The sequence below is a fragment of the Triticum aestivum genome, chromosome 7B (assembly GCF_018294505.1).
Source record: "Triticum aestivum cultivar Chinese Spring chromosome 7B, IWGSC CS RefSeq v2.1, whole genome shotgun sequence".
Classification (NCBI taxonomy): domain Eukaryota; kingdom Viridiplantae; phylum Streptophyta; class Magnoliopsida; order Poales; family Poaceae; genus Triticum; species Triticum aestivum.
Genome location: NC_057813.1, coordinates 189,949,514 through 189,969,244, shown reverse-complemented (window position 1 = coordinate 189,969,244; position 19,731 = coordinate 189,949,514). Strand labels below are relative to the sequence as shown.

General features: G+C 46.8%; 1 protein-coding gene across 1 annotated transcript; it reads left to right on the top strand.

Annotated features, from left to right (window-relative positions):
- The first annotated feature begins 5,361 nt into the window (after positions 1-5,361).
- LOC123161075 (uncharacterized) lies at positions 5,362-6,881 on the top strand. Its single transcript, XM_044578931.1, has 2 exons — positions 5,362-6,580; positions 6,666-6,881. The coding sequence occupies exons 1-2, from the start codon at positions 5,657-5,659 to the stop codon at positions 6,792-6,794; spliced, it is 1,053 nt and encodes a 350-aa protein (XP_044434866.1). The 5' UTR covers positions 5,362-5,656; the 3' UTR covers positions 6,795-6,881.
- The last annotated feature ends 12,850 nt before the right edge of the window (positions 6,882-19,731 follow it).

The following is a 19,731-nucleotide window of genomic DNA, read 5'->3' as shown; positions in this document are numbered from 1 at the left end:
CAGCGGTCAGAATATCCTTAGTAAGGACTAAGGAAATATTTCTCGGTTATAGAGGTGATAACGAGTTCGTCGTAAAGAGTTACGTCGATGCAAGCTTTTACACCAATCCAGATGACTCTAAGTCTCAATCTGGATACATATTGAAAGTGGGAGCAATTAGCTAGAGTATCTCTGTGCAGAGCATTGTAGACATAGAATATTTTGTAAAATACATGTGGCTCTGAATGTGACAGACCCGTTGACTAAACTTCTCTCACGAGCAAACATGATCACACCTTAGTACTCTTTGGGTGTTAATCACATATCGATGTGAACTAGATTATTGACTCTAGTAAACCCTTTGGGTGTTGGTCACATAACGATGTGAACTATGGGTGTTAATCACATGCAGATGTGAATATTAGTGTTAAATCACATGGTGATGTGAACTAGATTATTGACTCTAGCGCAAGTGGGAGACTGAAGGAAATATGACCTAGAGGCAATAATAAAGTTATTATTTATTTCCTTATTTCATGATAAATATTTATTATTCATGCTAGAATTGTATTAACCGGAAACTTAGTACATGTGTGAATACATAGAAAAACATAATGTCACTAGTATGCCTCTACTTGACTAGCTCGTTGGATCAAAGATGGTTAAGTTTCCTAGCCATAGACATGAGTTGTCATTTGATTAACGGGATCACATCATTAGAGAATGATGTTGTTGACTTGACCCATTCCGTTAGCTTAGCACTTGATCATTTAGTATGTTGCTATTGTCTTCTTCATGACTTATACATGTTCCCATCACTATGAGATTATGCAACTCTTGAGTACCGGAGGAACACTCTGTGTGCTACCAAACGTCACAACGTAACTAGGTGATTATAAAGGTGCTCTACAGGTGTCTCCGATGGTACTTATTGAGTTGGCATAAATCAAGATTATGATTTGTCACTCCGATTGTCGGAGAGGTATCTCTGGGCCCTCTCGGTAATGCACATCACTACAAGCCTTGCAAGCAATGTGATTAATGAGTTAGTTGCGGGATGATGTATTACAGAACGAGTAAAGAGACTTGCCGGTAACGAGATTGAGCTAGGTATTGAGATACCGACGATCGAATCTCGGGCAAGTAACATACCGATGACAAAGGGAACAACGTATGTTGTTATGCGGTTTGACCGATAAAGATATTCGTAGAATATGTGGGAGCCAATATGAGCATCCAGGTTCCGCTATTGGTTATTGACCGGAGACGTGTCTCGGTCATGTCTACATAGTTCTCGAACCCGTAGGGTCCGCACGCTTAACGCTCGGTGACGATTTATATTATGAGTTATGTGTTTTGATGTACCGAAGGTAGTTCGGAGTCCCGTATGAGATCGGGGACATGACGAGGAGTCTCGAAATGGTCGAGACGTAAATATCGATATATTGGACGAGTATATTCGGACATCGAAAAAGTTCCGAGTGATTCAGGTATTTATCGGAGTACCGGAGAGTTACGGGAATTCGCCGGGGAGTGTATGAGCCTTATTGGGCCTTAGTGGAATAGAGGAGGAGGAAGCCTAGGAGGGGGCGCGCCCCCCGCCCCCCCCCCCCCAACACTATGTTCCCCGGCAATGGTGCCAGAAAATAGTCTTGATAACCCACAAGTATAGGGGATCGCAACAGTTTTCGAGGGTAGAGTATTCAACCCAAATTTATTGATTCGACACAAGGGGAGCCAAAAAAATATTCTCAAGTATTAGTAGTTGAGTTGTCAATTCAACCACACCTGGATAACTTAATATCTGCAGCAAAGTGTTTAGTAGCAAAGTAGTATGGAAGTAACAGTAACGGTAGCAAAAGTAACAGTAGCAGTTTTGTAGTATTGTAACAGTGGCAACGGTAAAGTAACTTAGCAAATATCAATATGTGAAAAGCTCGTAGGCATTGGACCAGTGATGAATAATTATGTCGGATGTGATTCCTTATGCAATAGTTATAACATAGGGTGACACAGAACTAGCTCCAGTTCATCAATGTAATGTAGGTATGTATTCCGAATATAGTCATACGTGCTTATGGAAAAGAACTTGCATGACATCTTTTGTCCTACCCTCCTGTGGCAGCGGGGTCCTATTGGAAACTAAGGGATATCAAGGCCTCCTTTTAATAGAGTACCGGACCAAAGCATTAACACTTAGTGAATACATGAACTCCTCAAGTTACGGTCATCATTGGGAGTGGTCCCGATTATTATCACTTCGGGGTTGCCAGATCATAACACATAGTAGGTGACTATTGACTTGCAAGATAGGATCAAGAACTCACATATATTCATGAAAACATAATAGGTTTAGATCTGAAATCATGGCACTCGGGCCCTAGTGACAAGCATTAAGCATAGCAAAGTCATAGCAACATCAATCTTAGAGCATAATGGATACTAGTGATCAAACCCTATCAAAACTAACTCGATTACATGGTAAATCTTATCCAACCCATCACTATCCAGCGACAACAACAACAACAACAACAACAACAACAACAACAACAACAACAACAAACAACAACAACAACAACAACAACAACAACAACAACAACAACAACAACAACAACAACAACAACAACAACAACAACAACAACAACAACAACAACAACAACAACAACAACAACAACAACAACAACAACAACAACAACAACAACAACAACAACAACAACAACAACAACAACAACAACAACAACAACAACAACAACAACAACAACAACAGCACCGGCTGCACCACCACCAACAACAACACCAACAGCACCAGCAGCACCAACCGTGCCAAGGGTTGCATGTCCTGAAGCTAGGGCTCCACTTAGGGCTACATCAACTGCTACAGCAAGGGCTCCAACTAGGGCTCGATCATCTCCTACAGCTAGGGCTCCATCAGCAACCAGGCCTCCACCTACATCTCTTGTGACAAGATAAGCAGTAGGCAAACCTGTCACAAGATCAAGGGCTGCAGCTATTAGGCAGACTAAAACAAATAGGTCTAGGACTTTTTGTGCCCCAAAGCAGCTGTTGGCATAGGTCCTCCAAAAAGGTTGATTAAACTAACTATCAAGACGAGAGATTACCTGATAGCAACTGGTGCTAAGTGGGAGTGATGTATTACGTCATGGTCTATGCAAACTAAATTATTTGCTTTGGGAGAGTCCAAACTGAAGTAATGTGATATGGTATTGTATGTGGTATGCTATTGTATGGATGATTGTAATGTAATGTGGTACCGTGTTAGCTTTAAATAAATTATGTATGTGTGAGTTATCTATGTGATGATCCACTTTTATCATAAAATATTGTCACTTTGTTGTACCAATTTGGTATGCATGAATGAGTGTTTCTGTTCTGCCAAATTTGATCATTTTGTTGCACCAATATGGCCATTTTGTTGTACCAATTTCATCCACTTTTATCATAAAACATATACATACTAGGAGTCAGTTTTACTCAATGTAAGAGGTCGTCCTATTGTACTCATTTGGTGTCAATTTTAGCTGCAACTGCTACCGGAAGATGCTCCCAAATTGGAAAGCTACTTGCTGGAGTTGCTACAAAATTGGAGTACTCCCCAAATTGGAAACCTACTTGCTGCCAAACATCATTACCTGACAAACATACCATCTTCCGAAAATGGACACACAGAGACAAACAAACAGAAGTACTCGATTCGGATAGTTCAGATAGAAAAGGAGATATTTCAGTACGGCAAGTTCATCACATTGCAACTCCAGAAGACACTTCAAGCAGTACTCCAGTTCATACTAAACATGATCAAGATCACTACTAACTAATCACTACTAACTGCATAGGGTAATTTTCTTCACTCTTCAGATTGATGAACTGCTTCAGTTCATCAGACGAGCTGAACGGCGAGGCATCGGCCGCGCACCAGTGAGGCGAGCAGAGCGTCGAAGAGGTTGCTTCTTCTCCGTCCTCTGCTTCTGCACCAAGGGCTCCACCTCCTCCGGCTGCTCCTTCTCCTGCTCCTCCAGCTTCATCGGGGCCTCCACGTCAGGCACTTCCATGTCGGGCATCACCTCCATGTCGACTAGATTCTGCCTCTCTCCGTCGACGGCCGCCCGTGCGACGCGAGGGCGAGCGATGACCTGCACCTCCGGCTCCTCACCATCGATGGAAACGACAGGATGTGCCACATGGGGGATTGCGGACGAGGGCTTCGTACTTGCGGTCGACACGGTTCGGCACGACCACCTTGACCAGCACGTCCGTGTCCGCTGGATCTGCGGAAACCTGCTTTTCAGCGACCGATACACGATCCAACGATTGCACGGCCGGACATCGACTCGAGAATGCACCACACGAGGACGGCTAACGCCGGCACGGCCTTGCAGCCATCGCAGAAGACGGTTGCCCTCTCGTCATTCGTGAACACTGGCAAGAGGCCTCTGGCGTAGTTGACGGGCGCGAGCAAGCTCTTGAACCGCTCATCGAGGTCCTTGCCGATGGCCTTCTTGGTTGGGTCATCGCCGGCCCAGTTGTCTACGACCCTCTCCCAACTGCGCATCAGCTTCGACTTCGACATCGACGAGGGCGGTGGTGGTGCCGGCGGTGGCGACAGTGAGTGGTGGGTGGTGAGAGAATAGAGGCAAGAGGATAGGAGAGAGTTGCGGTGGTGATTTTCTGTGCGAACGAAGTGACTAGTATCGAATGCGGCGAGGAGGAAGACGAGGGTTTCTGAATTCAATGTGAAACAGAACGACAAGGGCTACGCTGCAAATGAACGGTTACCTGAAAAAAAAAGAGCGGACCCACCGACCGACTGGCTATGGGACGAACGAGCCAGCTAGTGAGCGCGTCGACTAGCCTGCTCACCCGCTTTCGACCGAGTTGAGTCGGCCGCTTCCGAACGGCCATTACCAGCCGCTAGCGGCGCACCGTCTCCGCTGTCGGCCCGTGCGCGATTGGCCACATCAAAACGAGATCATTTTTGTGTTCAGTGTTTTTTGCCACTATCAAAATTTCGGCGCAGTACAAAGTATCACGTTTTGCAAAGTGGTGGTTTTCCGAGAGCTATGATACGAAAGTGGTGATTCTGTGTATTTTACTCCATTTATTTTCTACGAACCTGAACTTCTGAATATTTTACACTGTTTATTTATGAAGTGTTTTTTGTTGTTGTTGCGTAAATCTGTTCAGGGCATTGATTCAGATCACATGGACATTGCTCCTGGCCACAAATACTACAGTAGACCAGTCCATGCTAAGGTGCTCCAACACCGTTGCTCGGCCGCCACAGGTTGACACTTGACACAACATTTCACCAAGAACTACTCAGTTAGTCCACAGGCAACAATGTGAGGCCGGCCGGTGGTGACCAGCACCTTCCCGTGCGAGTCCCGGTGTCCATGCAGCCCGCGAACCTTTCCAGCTTCGTCTCTGCACGTAGCTTTTCAATCACACATCTTGCCGCGCGCTCATATGCGTCACGCGCCTTGCCGCCCTTGTGAACCATCATCACGAGCTCCCCTCCCGCGCCTCTCCTTTGCCCCCGTCCATCTCCGGTCTCGACGGGCGCTGCTATCTAAATAAATGGCGCGGGCCAACTGCGAGTCAACGGAGTTAGTTGCGCCTACGGCGGTGACACGACTTGGGCCAGCCGGAGCCCGTACACATGGCGTCCGAGGAGGAGCAGAGCTCGCTGGAGGAGCCGTCCCCGCCGCGGACGCCGACGTCCTGGCCGTCACAGCCGCTGCTCCTGGACCCGGCCTACGCGCGGAGCAAGTCGGTCATCCACGACGAGCTGCGCAGCTTCCGCGTGTTCCTGCAGTGGTGCGCGCTCGACCACTCCTCCCCCGCCGCGCGGGCCGCCTCGTACGCGGCCTTCCTCGCGCTGGCGCTCGCCGTGCCCGCCGCCGTCACGGCCTCCCTCCGCGCCGACGCATCGCTGTCCCCTGCCTCCGCGTCCGCGGTCACGTTCAATCGCGTGGCCACGCTCACGGCGTCGGGGCTCGCCGCCGTCTCGTTCGTCACGATGGCCGTCTTCTTCCGCCGCTGCGGCGGCCTCCGGCAGCTGCTGTTCCTCGACGGGGGCCTCCGCGACGACACCGCGTTCGTCCGCCGCCGCTACGAGCGGGAGCTGGACCGCGCGTTCCGCCTCCTGGCGGCGCTGCTCGTCCCGGCCCTCTGCGTGGAGGCCGCGCACAAGGCCGTCTTCTTCTTCTCCACCGTGCGCGTGGATCCGCCGCTCCCTCTCCCGCACGTGCCGTGGCGCGCGGTGGCGCTGGTGGCCACGGTGGCGTCGTGGGTGTACCGCACAGGCCTGCTGGTGTGCGTGCTGTTCCGCCTCACCTGCGAGCTCCAGATCCTGCGCTTTGAGGGGATCTACCACATGTTCGACGCGGAGGCGTGCGCCGCCGCCGACGAGATCTTCGTGGAGCACCGCCGCATCCGGACGCAGCTGCTGGCTACCAGCCACCGGTACAGGGTGTTCATCATCTGCTGCCTCGTCACCATCACCGTCAGCCAGCTCGGCGCCCTGCTCGTCGCCCTCTCCTCCCAGGACGGCAAGAGCTTCGCCAACTCCAGCAACCTCCTGGTATGTAGTACGCACTACGCACCACGCAAGTCCATCAGCAAGTACGTGCCTGGAAAGTAATACAGGCATTGCCGCATTGTTGCAGGTTGGTTCGTCGGTGCAGCTGAGTGGGTTCTTCATGTGCCTTCTATGTCTCGCAGGATTCATGGGCCTTCTACGTCACGTAGGATTCATGGGCCGTCGACTCATTTATGGGTCTTGTACGGGCCTTTAATGGGCCGTAGACAGGCCTATAATGGAAATTGTACGTTTTATGGGCTGACCATAACAGGCCGTTGATAGGCCGTATTTGGTGATGCTATGAAAATGGCCCAACAGACTAACGGACCACAAACGTGCCGACTGTAACGACGGGCTGAATTTGGCCCACAAGCAGAAAATGACAGTAACGGGCCGTAAGTAACCGAATGCTGCAAATGAGCCCAAGAATAAATGAGCCCTCAGAAGGCCGAAAGTTAACTAGGGCTGAAAACGGCCCAACGGAATAACCGCCCGTTAATGGGTATAAAGTGTTACACTGTTCATTACGGGCCAGTTTCACCACGGGCCGTTAATGGGTAAAAAGTAATACACTGTTCATTACGGGCCAGTTTCAGCAGGGGCCGCTAATGGGCCAAGAGTTACAAAGGGCCTCATATGGGCCGAAAGACGTCATGGGCCATACATGGGCCAGAAGTGAAAACGGGATGGAACCATATTGGATGACCCAGATGACGCTACTGGGCCTAATTCACATAGGGCGTAACGGGCCTTGGATTAGCGGGCTGTAAATGGGCTATATGCTAACAGGACGTTAACAGGCTTTTCATGGGCCGACCCGCCAGCTTTTGACCAAGTCAAACGGACCGGCCTTTTCACAGGAATGGGCCACTGTTGGGCCGTGCCACGTGTCGACGTATCATAGGCGCCTTCTGTCTAGTGAGTGGATGACATCTGTCCCAATGATGAGCCGACACGTGTTTCCTCCGGGCAATGATGATTTTACACATGGAAAATCCCCATTGGTCAGTGCTGTTAACGGGTTATCGGATCCAAAACCCGACCTGATAGGTTAACGACGTTCCGTTACGGTGGATGCCACGTGTCGGTCACCCTTGACGAAAGCACTTCTGTGACGCACGATTTATCGTCATGGAAGTGGACACTTCCGTGATGAAAATTTTGGTAATGTCATGGAATACTTCTACGACAGCACAGGTATGACTATCTTGATTCTGTCATAAAATCGTCATGGATGTACATGCATGACAAAAAACGCGACCTACTGTGACAAACACGTATCATCACGGAAATGTATTTTTTTGTAGTGGTATCTATAATTTTTGATTGTTTCATGCTATTATATTAACCGTTTTGGATGTTTATGGGATTTACTATACACTTTTATATTGTTTTTGGACTAACCTATTAACCAGTGGCCCAGCTCAAATTGCTGTTTTCTTGCTTATTTCAGTGTTTCGAAGAAAAGGAATATCAAACGGAGTCCAAACGGAATGAAACCTTCGGGAGAGTTATTTTTGGAGTGGAAGCAATGCAGGAGACTTGGAGTAGACGTCAGGGAAGCTTCGAGGTGGCTATGAGGCAGGGAGGCGTGCCCTACCCCCTGGGCATTTCCCCCACCCTCGTGGGCCCCTCGTGGCTCCCCTGACCGACTTCTTTCACCTATATATGTCCATATAACCTAAAAACATCGGGGAACACAATAAATTGGGAGTTCTGCCGCCGCAAGCCTCTATAGCCACCAAAAACCAGTCGGGACCCTGTTCCGGCACCCTGTCGGAGGGGGGATCCATCACCGGTGGCCATCTTCATCATCCGGGCGCTCTCCATGACGAGGAGGGAGTAGTTCACCCTCGGGGCTGAGGGTATGTACCAGTAGCTATGTGTCTGATCTCTCTCTCTCTCTCTCTCTCTCTCTCTCGTGTTCTTGATTCGGCACGATCTTGATGTATCACGAGCTTTGCTATTATAGTTGGATCTTATGATGTTTCTCCCCCTCTACTCTCTTGTGATGAATTGAGTTTTCCCCTTGAAGTTGTCTTGTCGGATTGAGTCTTTAAGGATTTGAGAACACTTGATGTATGTCTTGCCGTGCTTATCTGTGGTGACAATGGGATATTCACGTGATCTACTTGATGTATGTTTGGTGATCAACTTGCGGGTTCGATGAACTTTTGCATAGGGGTTGGCACACGTTTTTGTCTTGACTCTCCGGTAGAAACTTTGAGGCACTCTTTGAAGTACTTTGTGTTGGTTGAATAGATGAATCTGAGATTGTGTGATGCATATCATATAATCATGCCCACGGATAGTTGAGGTGACATTGGAGTATCTAGGTGAAATTAGGGTTTTGCTGATTTGTATCTTAAGATGTTATTCTAGTACGAACTCTATGATAGATCGAACGAAAAGAATAGCTTCGTGTTATTTTACTACGGACTCTTGAATAGATCGATCAGAAAGGATAACTTTGAGGTGGTTTCATATCCTACCATAATCTCTTCTTTTGTTCTCCGCTATTAGTGACTTTGGAGTCACTCTTTGTTGCATGTTGAGGGATAGTTATATGATCCAATTATGTTATTATTGTTGAGAGAACTTGTACTAGTGAAAGTGTGAACCCTAGGCCTTGTTTCCTAGCATTGCAATATCATTTACGCTCATTTTTATCATTACTTACCTTGCTGTTTTTATATTTTCAGATTACAAAAACTTATATCTACCATCCATATTGCACTTGTATCACCGTCTCTTCGCCAAACTAGTGCACCTATACAACTTACCATTGTATTGGGTGTGTTGGGGACACAAGGGACTCTTTTTTATTTGGTTGCAGGGTTGCTTGAGAGAGACCATCTTCATCCTACGCCTCCCACGGATTGATAAACCTTAGGTCATCCACTTGAGGGAAATTTGCTACTGTCCTACAAACCTCTGCACTTGGAGGCCCAACAACGTCTACAAGAAGAAGGTTGTGTAGTAGACATCACTAGTCCCATGCTCAAGCCAAAATAATTGCAAACAAAACTCCCCCAGGATTGTTGTTAGTTGGAGGCACCCGTTGTTTCGGGCAAGCCATGGATTGATGCTTGTTGGTGGTGGGGGAGTATAAACTTTACCATTCTCTTTGGGAACCGCCTATAATGTGTGTAGCATGGAAGATATCGAGATCTATTGGTTGTTATGTTGACAATGAAAGTATGCCACCCAAAATATTATTTATCTCTGTTTCAAAACTCGAGCTCTGACACCTCTACAAATCCTTGCTTCCCTCTGTGAAGGGCCTATCTATTTACTTTTATGTTGAGTCATCATCCTCTTATTAAAAAACACCAGTTGGAGAGCACCGCTGTCATCTGCATCCATTACTATTAATTTATATTGAGTATGACTATGACTGGATCTCTTTTACCATGAATTACAATGTCTAGTCAGTTCTTGATCTTCAGAGGTGCTCTGCATTTATGTTTTGCGGTCTCAGAAAGGGCTAGCGAAATACCATCTTGTTATGTCATATTATGATTGTTTTGAGAAAGTGCTGTCATCCGAGATTTGTTATTATTGCTCGCCGGTTGCTTATGCCATTGATATGAGTAAACATGAGATCAAAGTGTTATTGTGAATGTGGTTAGTTCATAATCTTTGTTGAAAACTTGAATGATGGCTTTACATATTTGCAACAACAAGAGCAAACAGAGTTTGTAAAAGTTTTTCTTTATCACTTTCAGTTTGTCAACTGAATTGCTTGAGGACAAGCAAAGGTTTAAGCTTGGGGGAGTTGATACGTCTCCATCGTATCTACTTTTCCAAACACTTTCGCCCTTGTTTTGGACTCTAACTTGCATGATTTGAATGGGAACTAACCCGGACTGACGTTGTTTTCAGCAGAATTGCCATAGTGCTATTTTTGTGCAGAAATAAAAGTTCTTGGAATGGCATGAAACTCCACGGAGAATATTTTTAGAATTAGTAAAAAATACTGGTGAAAGAATCAAGGCCAGGCGGCCCACACCCTGTCCACGAGGGTGGGGGCGCGCCCTACCCCCTTGGGCGCGCCCCCTGCCTCGTGGGCCCCCTAATGCTCCACCGACCTCAACTCCAACTCTATATATTCACATTCGGGGAGAAAAAAGTCAGAGAGAAGGATTCATCGCGTTTTACAATACAGAGCCGCCGCCAAGCCCTAATCTCTCTCAGGATGGCTGATCTGGAGTCCGTTCGGGGCTCCGGAGAGGGGAATCCATCGCCGTCGTCATCATCAACCATCCTCCATCACTAATTTCATGATGCTCACCGCCGTGCGTGAGTAATTCCATCATAGGCTTGCTGGACGGTGATGGGTTTGAAGGAAATATGCCCTAGAGGCAATAATAAAGTTATTATTTATTTCCTTATATCATTATAAATGTTTATTATTCATGCTAGAATTGTATTAACCAGAAACATAATACTTGTGTGAATACATAGACAAACAGAGTGTCACTAGTATGCCTCTACTGGACTAGCTCGTTGATCAAAGATGGTTATGTTTCCTGACCATAGACATGTGTTGTCATTTGATTAACGGGATCACATCATTAGGAGAATGATGTGATTGACTTGACCCATTCCGTTAGCTTAGCACTTGATCATTTAGTTTTCTGCTATTGCTTTCTTCATGACTTATACATGTTCCTATGACTATGAGATTATGCAACTCCCGTTTACCGGAGGAACACTTTGTGTGCTACGAAACGTCACAACGTAACTGGGTGATTATAAAGGTGCTCTACAGGTGTCTCCGAAGGTATTTGTTGGGTTGGCGTATTTCGAGATTAGGATTTGTCACTCCGATTGTCGGAGAGGTATCTCTGGGCCCTCTCGGTAATGCACATCACTTAAAGCCTTGCAAGCATTGCAACTAATGAGTTAGTTGTGAGATGATGTATTACGGAATGAGTAAAGAAACTTGCCGGTAACGAGATTGAACTAGGTATTGAGATACCGATGATCGAATCTCGGACAAGTAACATACCGATGACAAAGGGAACAACGTATGTTGTTATGTGGTTTGACCGATAAAGATCTTCGTAGAATATGTAGGAGCCAATATGAGCATCCAGGTTCCGCTATTGGTTATTGACCAGAAGCAGTTCTAGGTCATGTCTGCATAGTTCTCGAACCCGTAGGGTCCGCACGCTTAACGTTACGATGACAATTTTATTATGAGTTTATATGTTTTGATGTACCGAAGTTTGTTCGGGGTCCCGGATGTGATCACGGACATGACGAGGAGTCTCGAAATGGTCGAGACATAAAGATTGATATATTGGACGACTATATTCGGACACCGGAATTGTTCCGGGTGATTTCAGAGAAAACCGGAGTGCCGGAGGGGTTACCAGAACCCCCCGGGGAAGTATTGGGCCTTAGTGGGCCTGAGGGGAGAGAGAGGGCAGCATCCCAGGAGGTGGCGCCCCCCCCATGGGGAGTCCGAATTGGAAATGGGAGGGGGGCGCGGCCCCTCTTTCCCTCTCCCTCTCCCTCTCTTTCCTTCCCCCTTCCTCCTTCCTAGTGGGACTAGGAAAGGGGAATCCTACTCCCACTAGGAGGAGGATTCCCCCCCTCCTTGGCGCGCCCCATAGGGCCGGCTGGCCTCCCCCCTTGCTCCTTTATATACGGGGGCAGGGGGCACCCCAAGACACACAAGTTGATCTTCGTGATCGTTCCTTAGCCGTGTGCGGTGCCCCCTCCACCATATTCCACCTCGGTCATATCGTTGCGGTGCTTAGGCGAAGCCCTGCATCAGTAGAACATCATCATCGTCACCACGCCGTCGTGCTGACGGAACTCATCCCCGACACCCTGCTGGATCGGAGCCGGGGATCGTCATTGAACTGAACGTGTGATGAACTCGGAGGTGCCGTACGTTCAGTGCCTGGATCGGTCGGATCGTGAAGACGTACGACTACATCAACCGCGTTGTCATAACGCTTCCTCTTACGGTCTACGAGGGTATGTGGACACACTCTCCCCTCTCGTTTCTATGCATCACCATGATCTTGCGTGTGCGTAGGAATTTTTTTGAAATTACTACGTTCCCCAACAGGGTTGGATGAGATTTACCATGTAATCGAGTTAGTTTTGTTAGGGTTTGATCCCTAGTATCCATGATGTTCTAAGATTGATGTTGCTATGACTTTGCTATGCTTAATGCCTCTCACTAGGGCCGGAGTGACATGATTTCAGAACTGAACCTATTATGTTTTCATGAATATATGTGAGTTCTTGATCCTATCTTGCAAGTCAATAGTCACCTACTATGTGTTATGATCCGGCAAGCCCGAAGTGACAATAACCGGGACCATTCCCGTTGATGACCGTAGTTTGAGGAGTTCATTTATTCACTAAGTGTTAATGCTTTGGTCCGGTACTCTATTAAAAGGAGGCCTTAATATCCCTTAGTTTCCAATAGGACCCCGCTGCCACGGGAGGGTAGGACAAAAGATGTCATGCAAGTTCTTGTCCATAAGCACGTATTTACTATATTCGGAATACATGCCTACATTACATTGATGAACTGGAGCTAGTTGATTTTCACCCTATGTTATACCTATTGCATGAGGAATTGCATCCGACATAATTATCCATCACTGATCCAATGCCTACGAGCTTTTCACATATTGATCTTTGCTTAGTTACTTTACTGTTGCTATTGTTAGAATTACTACACAACTGCTACTATTACTTTTGCCACTGTTACCGTTACTTACATACTACTTTGCTACTAAATACTTTGCTGCAAATATTAAGTTACCCAAGTGTGGTTGAATTGACAACTCAACTGCTAATACTTGAGGATATTCTTTGGCTCCCCTTGTGTAGAATCAATAAATTTGGGTTGAATACTCTACCCTCAAAAACTGTTTTGATCCCCTATACTTGTGGGTTATCAAAGGTGCATCCGTCTTAAAGGAGCACCGTACCTTAATGGGTACGGTGGTTGAGAAAGTTCAGTCTGCTAAGAGCGGACTGGATGAAGGCTTCACGAGCCTACTAACAGGCTTCGAGGTATGCGATGTAATGTCTTTTAGCCACCTTTTATAACAAATTCGTCTATATATAGATAGTAGCCCCTGAGACTCTGTTTGGCCAATGAAGGAGGGCGAACAGAGGGTCTATAGGTACCCGCGGTAAATAACATATTTAGCCTTTTTTGGTAATCTTCAGGCTTCACTGTTAGCGGCAACTGCTCAGGCCACTGAAGTTTCCAAACTGAAGCGGAAGCTGCAGCTGGTTGATGAGAATATCCAGATTAACAAGCGGCTCGATGTAGCGCAAGGCATGTTTCTAGTGATCCATATTCCATTGGATTAATTTGCAAATGCCTAAGTGAAGCTCACGTGCTTCATAATTGCAGACGGCGCTGCTGAGGTCGAGACCCTCATGAGTAGCCTTGCCAATGCAAAGGAGCAGGCAAGGGTGAGCAATGCGGCCGCTGAGAAAGCGGCTGCTGAACTGAAGGACGAACAGGCCACCCGACGCCAGATCGAGGAGCACGTGTACAAGATTGAGCAAGAGTTCAAGGACGCAATTCGCAAGTGCGAGCTCCTCAAGGAGGGAAATAAAACGAAGGTGGCCGAGCTCGCCAAGGCTCTTCAGGACGCCCAAGAAGTGAGGACTGAATCCCGCGCGGCTCTCGAGGAGCTCCAACAGGCCGGACAGATAGCGGCTGGTAAGCCCTTTCTTTTACAGTCTAAGTTTGGCGATCAGAGGTATGCCTTACTTAATCGACTATGGAGTTCTCCAGACTCCTTTGTGGATCTACCGAAGAGCGCCGCTGACGCAGCGCAATTCTACCGGGCCCAGGAGGGGCATGCGACGAAGAAGCTATTCCGGCCGCAATATGCGACGCAGGAGCGTTCGATGCTGCTGAACGACCAGATGGCATAGTGAGCCGAGCTGCACAAGACGTCCGGAGTGGCCATGAAGGAGGTTATACTCCGGCTGTGGCCGGCTGAATCCGTTCCGAGCAGTTATTGCCTAGTACAGTGACTCATCGATGTCGTGCCCCGCCTTGATGTCATCAAATGGTCGGTGTGCATAAAAGGTGCACATAGGGCCTTCGCCCGTGTGAAGGTGCATTGGGCCAAGATGAAGGCCGCTATTGTCGCGGTGGAGGGTCCTCCCGAAGGCAAGGACCACCACACACCGGAGCGATATTTGAGTGACGTCCTGGAGGGTGCTCATTTGATAGAGGGTCAATGCTTAAAGGACATCATGTTCAAATGAATATAATCGAATTACCCGATAGTGTGTATTATAGATATTGCAGCTTTGTAATATATTTGCACCACTATATAAAATTGTTTCCGTGCGGCCATTTTTTGAATGCATGAGAGTTTTCAAGTCGTCGACTTCGACCCCCACGTAGATACTACGAGGGTGTTCGGAATGGCACATTAACACTCTTGACCCAACGTCTTGGTCCGTGACGGAGGTGTCAGTGCGTCGAACCAGGCAATCGGACTATATGGCTTTACTGCTCTCACTTAGCCATAGGAGTTTGACGATGGGGCTATAAAATAGCCCTTGGTACATATTTGACTATCCAAATGCGGATGCGTTAAGTGTAAGACTGGAAAACAGTCCTTCATTTGAAACGGAGAAATCGTTAAAGATTTAGTAAGTCACCGAACGGCTGACCAGCTCTCGCCGCATCATGACAGTCAGTTTTCAGCTTTCTCTACTGAGGTGCTTGACCGGATAAAACAGAAACACAATCGCAGTAGTTCTCCCTTTACTACCCTGGCCGAACAAACGGAACATAAGGTAGCAAACATAGGAGTCGGGCAACCCAACTACTGACCAACGACACGATTCAGAGCCGATGCATATAATGCCAAGCTTGGGATGCCGAAGTGTGCTACAAAGCTGTTCGGACTTTCATTTAGTGGCTCATAAGTGGCCGTATAGAGCCCTTGGCAATGGGTGTCAAGGTATGTGTGACAACTGGAGAGACGGACTACAGTTTTATAAATAAAGTAGATACCGAAAAAATGTCGCTACTAAAATCTGATTGATACGTCAAGACGTGATCTTACAGAGGTTACCCTAAACACCAAAATCATTTTACATGCCGGGGGTCTAATAACAAGGATAAAATCTCAGTGCAAGTCCTTTTAAATAAGGTTTGGTCCGAAGAGTCCTTCGGATGTCCTACCGCACGTCTACGCCGCTTTTGTCCTGTAGGGAGGGGTTCCTTGAAGGAAACAGTCTTCTATTTGCCATACGGAACCGGGCCATGAGTGAGCCCTTGTAAGTCCGTAGGATACATGGGCTTCAATGCACCTGTGGTAAAAAAGTAAGCAGAAAAAGGTGGAAGATCATATAGGGTCGAGCCATACTGTAGACCTCCCGTGTTGTGCCTCCGCCAATGCCCAAGGTATTTTGAGTGCATAATGATGCGTGCGCGTACCAATTCCACGGTTGTGCGCGGCGATTGGCAGAGGCGAAACTGCTAGTCTAGCTCTGGATGTACCGAGCTGCTAGCTTGCGGGACTGACCGGCCTTTTCTAACAAAGGCTGGCGGCTTGATAGCCGACAAGGTGTGCGGCTTGAGGGGGCCGCTCTGTACCTCGGCTGCGAGAGCTGCGGTGTGCTCCCCTGTGCGGAGGGAGCGTTCTGTATTTCCGTTGACTGTTATAATGTTGCGTGGACCGGGCGTCTTTAGCTTTAAATAAGCATACTGCGGCACCGCGTTGAATCTAGCAAAAGCGGTCCGTCCGAGCAGTGCGTGACAGCTACTTCGGAAGGGTACGATATCAAAGATCAAATCTTCGCTATGGAAGTTATCGGGCGAGCCGAAGACGACTTCCAACGTTATTGATCCCAAGCTGCAGGCCTATACGCCTGGTATTACTCCTTTAAAGGTAGTTTTAGTGGGCTAGATCCTTGACGGATCGATACCCATTTTAAGGACGATGTCCTGATAGATCAGGTTAAGGCTGCTACCACCGTCCACGAGGACTCGCGTGAGATGGAATCCATCGATGATCGGGTCGAGGACCAAAGTTGCCGTCCTCCATGACGGATACTTGTCGGGTGGTCCTTTCGATCGAAGGTGATCGGGCAAGCCGACCATGGGTTGAATTTTGGGGCGATCAGCTCTACGGCGCAGACGTCCCTTAATGCGCGCTTGCGCTCCCGCTTGGGGATGTGTGTGACATAAATCATATTCACTGTTTTAACCTCGAGGGGAAATTTCTTCTGCCCCCCTGTGTTCGGTGGGCTAGGCTCCTCATCGTCATCCTCGCTGGGTGGCCTTTTCTCCTTGTGTTCGGCAGTGAGATTGCCGACCTATTTAAACATCCAACAATTTCTGTTGGTGTGATTGGCAGGTTTATCGGGGGTGCCATGAATCTGGCAAGGCCGATCAAGTATTCCATCCAAACTAGATGGACCATCTTTGTTTCCTTTGAATGGATTCTTACTGTGGCTATTAGCCCGCGCTTGAAGCGCTCTTGTTCGAGGGGTTCCTTGATAACCCACAAGTATAGGGGATCGCAACAGTTTTCGAGGGTAGAGTATTCAACCCAAATTTATTGATTTGACACAAGGGGAGCCAAAGAATATTCTCAAGTATTAGAAGTTGAGTTGTCAATTAAACCACACCTGGATAACTTAATATCTGCAGCAAAGTATTTAGTAGCAAAGTAGTATGGAAGTAACAGTAACGGTAGCAAAAGTAACAGTAGCAGTTTTGTAGTAATTGTAACAGTGGCAGCGGTAAAGTAACTTAGCAAATATCAATATCTGAAAAGCTCGTAGGCATTGGATCAGTGATGGATAATTATGTCGGATGCAATTCCTCATGCAATAGTTATAACATAGGGTGACATAGAACTAGCTCCAATTCATGAATGTAATGTAGGCATGTATTCTGAATATAGTCATATGTGCTTATGGAAAAGAACTTGCATGACATCTTTTGTCGTACCCTCCCGTGGCAGCGGGGTCCTATTGGAAACTAAGGGATATTAAGGCCTCCTTTTAATAGAGTACAGGACCAAAGCATTAACACTTAGTGAATACATGAACTCCTCAAACTACGGTCATCACCGGGAGTGGTCCCGATTATTGTCACTTCGGGGTTGCCGGATCATAACACATAGTAGGTGACTATTGACTTGCAAGATAGGATCAAGAACTCACATATATTCATGAAAACATAATAGGTTTAGATCTGAAATCATGGCAGTCGGGCCCTAGTGACAAGCATTAAGCATAGCAAAGTCATAGCAACATCAATCTTAGAACATAATGGATACTAGGGATCAAACCCTAACAAAACTAACTTGATTACATGATAAATCTCATCCAACCCATCACCGTCCAGCAAGCCTATGATGGAACTACTCACGCACGGCGATGAGCATCATGAAATTGGTGATGGAGGATGGTTGATGATGACGACGACGACGGATTCCCCTCTCTAGAGCCCCAAATGGACTCCAGATCAGCCCTCCCGAGAGAGATTAGGGCTTGGCGGCGGCTCCATATCGTAAAACGCGATGAATCCTTCTCTCTGATTTTTTTCTCCCCGAATGTGAATATATAGATTTGGAGTTGAGGTCGGTGGACCATCAGGGCGCCCACGAGGCAGGGGGGCGCGCCCAGGGGGTAGGCGCACCCTCCACCCTCGTGGATAGGGTGTGGGCCCCTGGCCTTGATTCTTTCGCCAATATTTTTTATTAATTCCAAAAATATTCTCCGTGGAGTTTCAGGTCATTCTAAGAACTTTTATTTCTGCACAAAAATAACACCATGGCAATTCTGCTGAAAACAGAGTCAGTCTGGGTTAGTTGCCATTCAAATCATGCAAGTTAGAGTCCAAAACAAGGGCAAAAGTGTTTGGAAAAGTAGATACGATGGAGACGTATCAACTCCTCCAAGCTTAAACCTTTGCTTGTCCTCAAGCAATTCAGTTGACAAACTAAAAGTGATAAAGAAAAACTTTTACAAACTCTGTTTTCTCTTGTTGTTGCAAATATGTAAAGCCAACATTCAAGTTTTCAGCAAAGATTATGAACTAACCACATTCACAATAACATTAGGTCTCATGTTTACTCATATCAATGGCATAATCAACTAGCGAGCAATAATAATAAATCTCGGATGACAACACTTTCTCAAAACAATCATAATATGATATAACAAGATGGTATCTCGCTAGCCCTTTCTGAGACCGCAAAACATAAATGCAGAGCACCTCTGTAGATCAAGGACTGACTAAACATTGTAATTCATGGTAAAAGAGATCTAGTCATAGTCATACTCAATATAAATTAATAGTAATGCATACAAATGACAGCGGTGCTCTCCAACAGCTGCTTTTTAATAAGAGGATGATGACTCGTCATAAAAGTAAATAGATAGGCCCTTCGCAGAGGGAAGCAGGGATTTGTAGAGGTGCCAGAGCTCGAGTTTTGAAACAGAGATAAATAATATTTTGAGTGGCATACTTTCATTGTCAACATAACAATTGAGAGATCTCGATATCTTCCATGCTACACACATTATAGGCGGTTCCCAAACAGAATGGTTAAAGTTTATAGTCCCCCACCACCAACAATCATCAATCCATGGCTTGCCCGAAACAACGGGTGCCTCCAACTAACAACAATCCTGGGGGAGTTTTGCTTGCAATTATTTTGATTTGATTTGAGCATGGGACTGGGTATCCCGGTGACCAGCCATTTTCTTGCGAGTGAGGAGCGGAGTCCACTCCTCTTGAGAATAACCCACCTAGCATGGAAGATATAGACAGCCCTAGTTGATACATGAGTTGTTCGAGCATACAAAACGGAATTTCATTTGAAGGTTTAGAGTTTGGAACATACAAATTTACTTGGAACGACAGGTAGATACCGCATATAGGAAGGTATGATGGACTCATATGGAATAACTTTGGGGTTTATGGAAGTGGATGCACAAGCAGTATTCCCGCTTAGTACAAGGAAGGCTAGAAAGAGACTGGGAAGCGACCAACTAGAGAGCGACAATAGTCATGAACATGCATTAAAATTAATCAACACTGAGTGCAAGCATGAGTAGGATATAATCCACCATGAACATAAATATCTTTGAGGCTATGTTGATTTTGTTTCAAC

Excerpts from the sequence above, each read along its gene's own strand:
- LOC123161075 (XM_044578931.1), top strand. The coding sequence starts at position 5,657 with ATGGCGTCCGAGGAGGAGCAGAGCTCGCTGGAGGAGCCGTCCCCGCCG. Across the intron at positions 6,581-6,665 it reads CCAACTCCAGCAACCTCCTG|GTTGGTTCGTCGGTGCAGCT; the intron begins GTATGTAGTACG and ends GCATTGTTGCAG.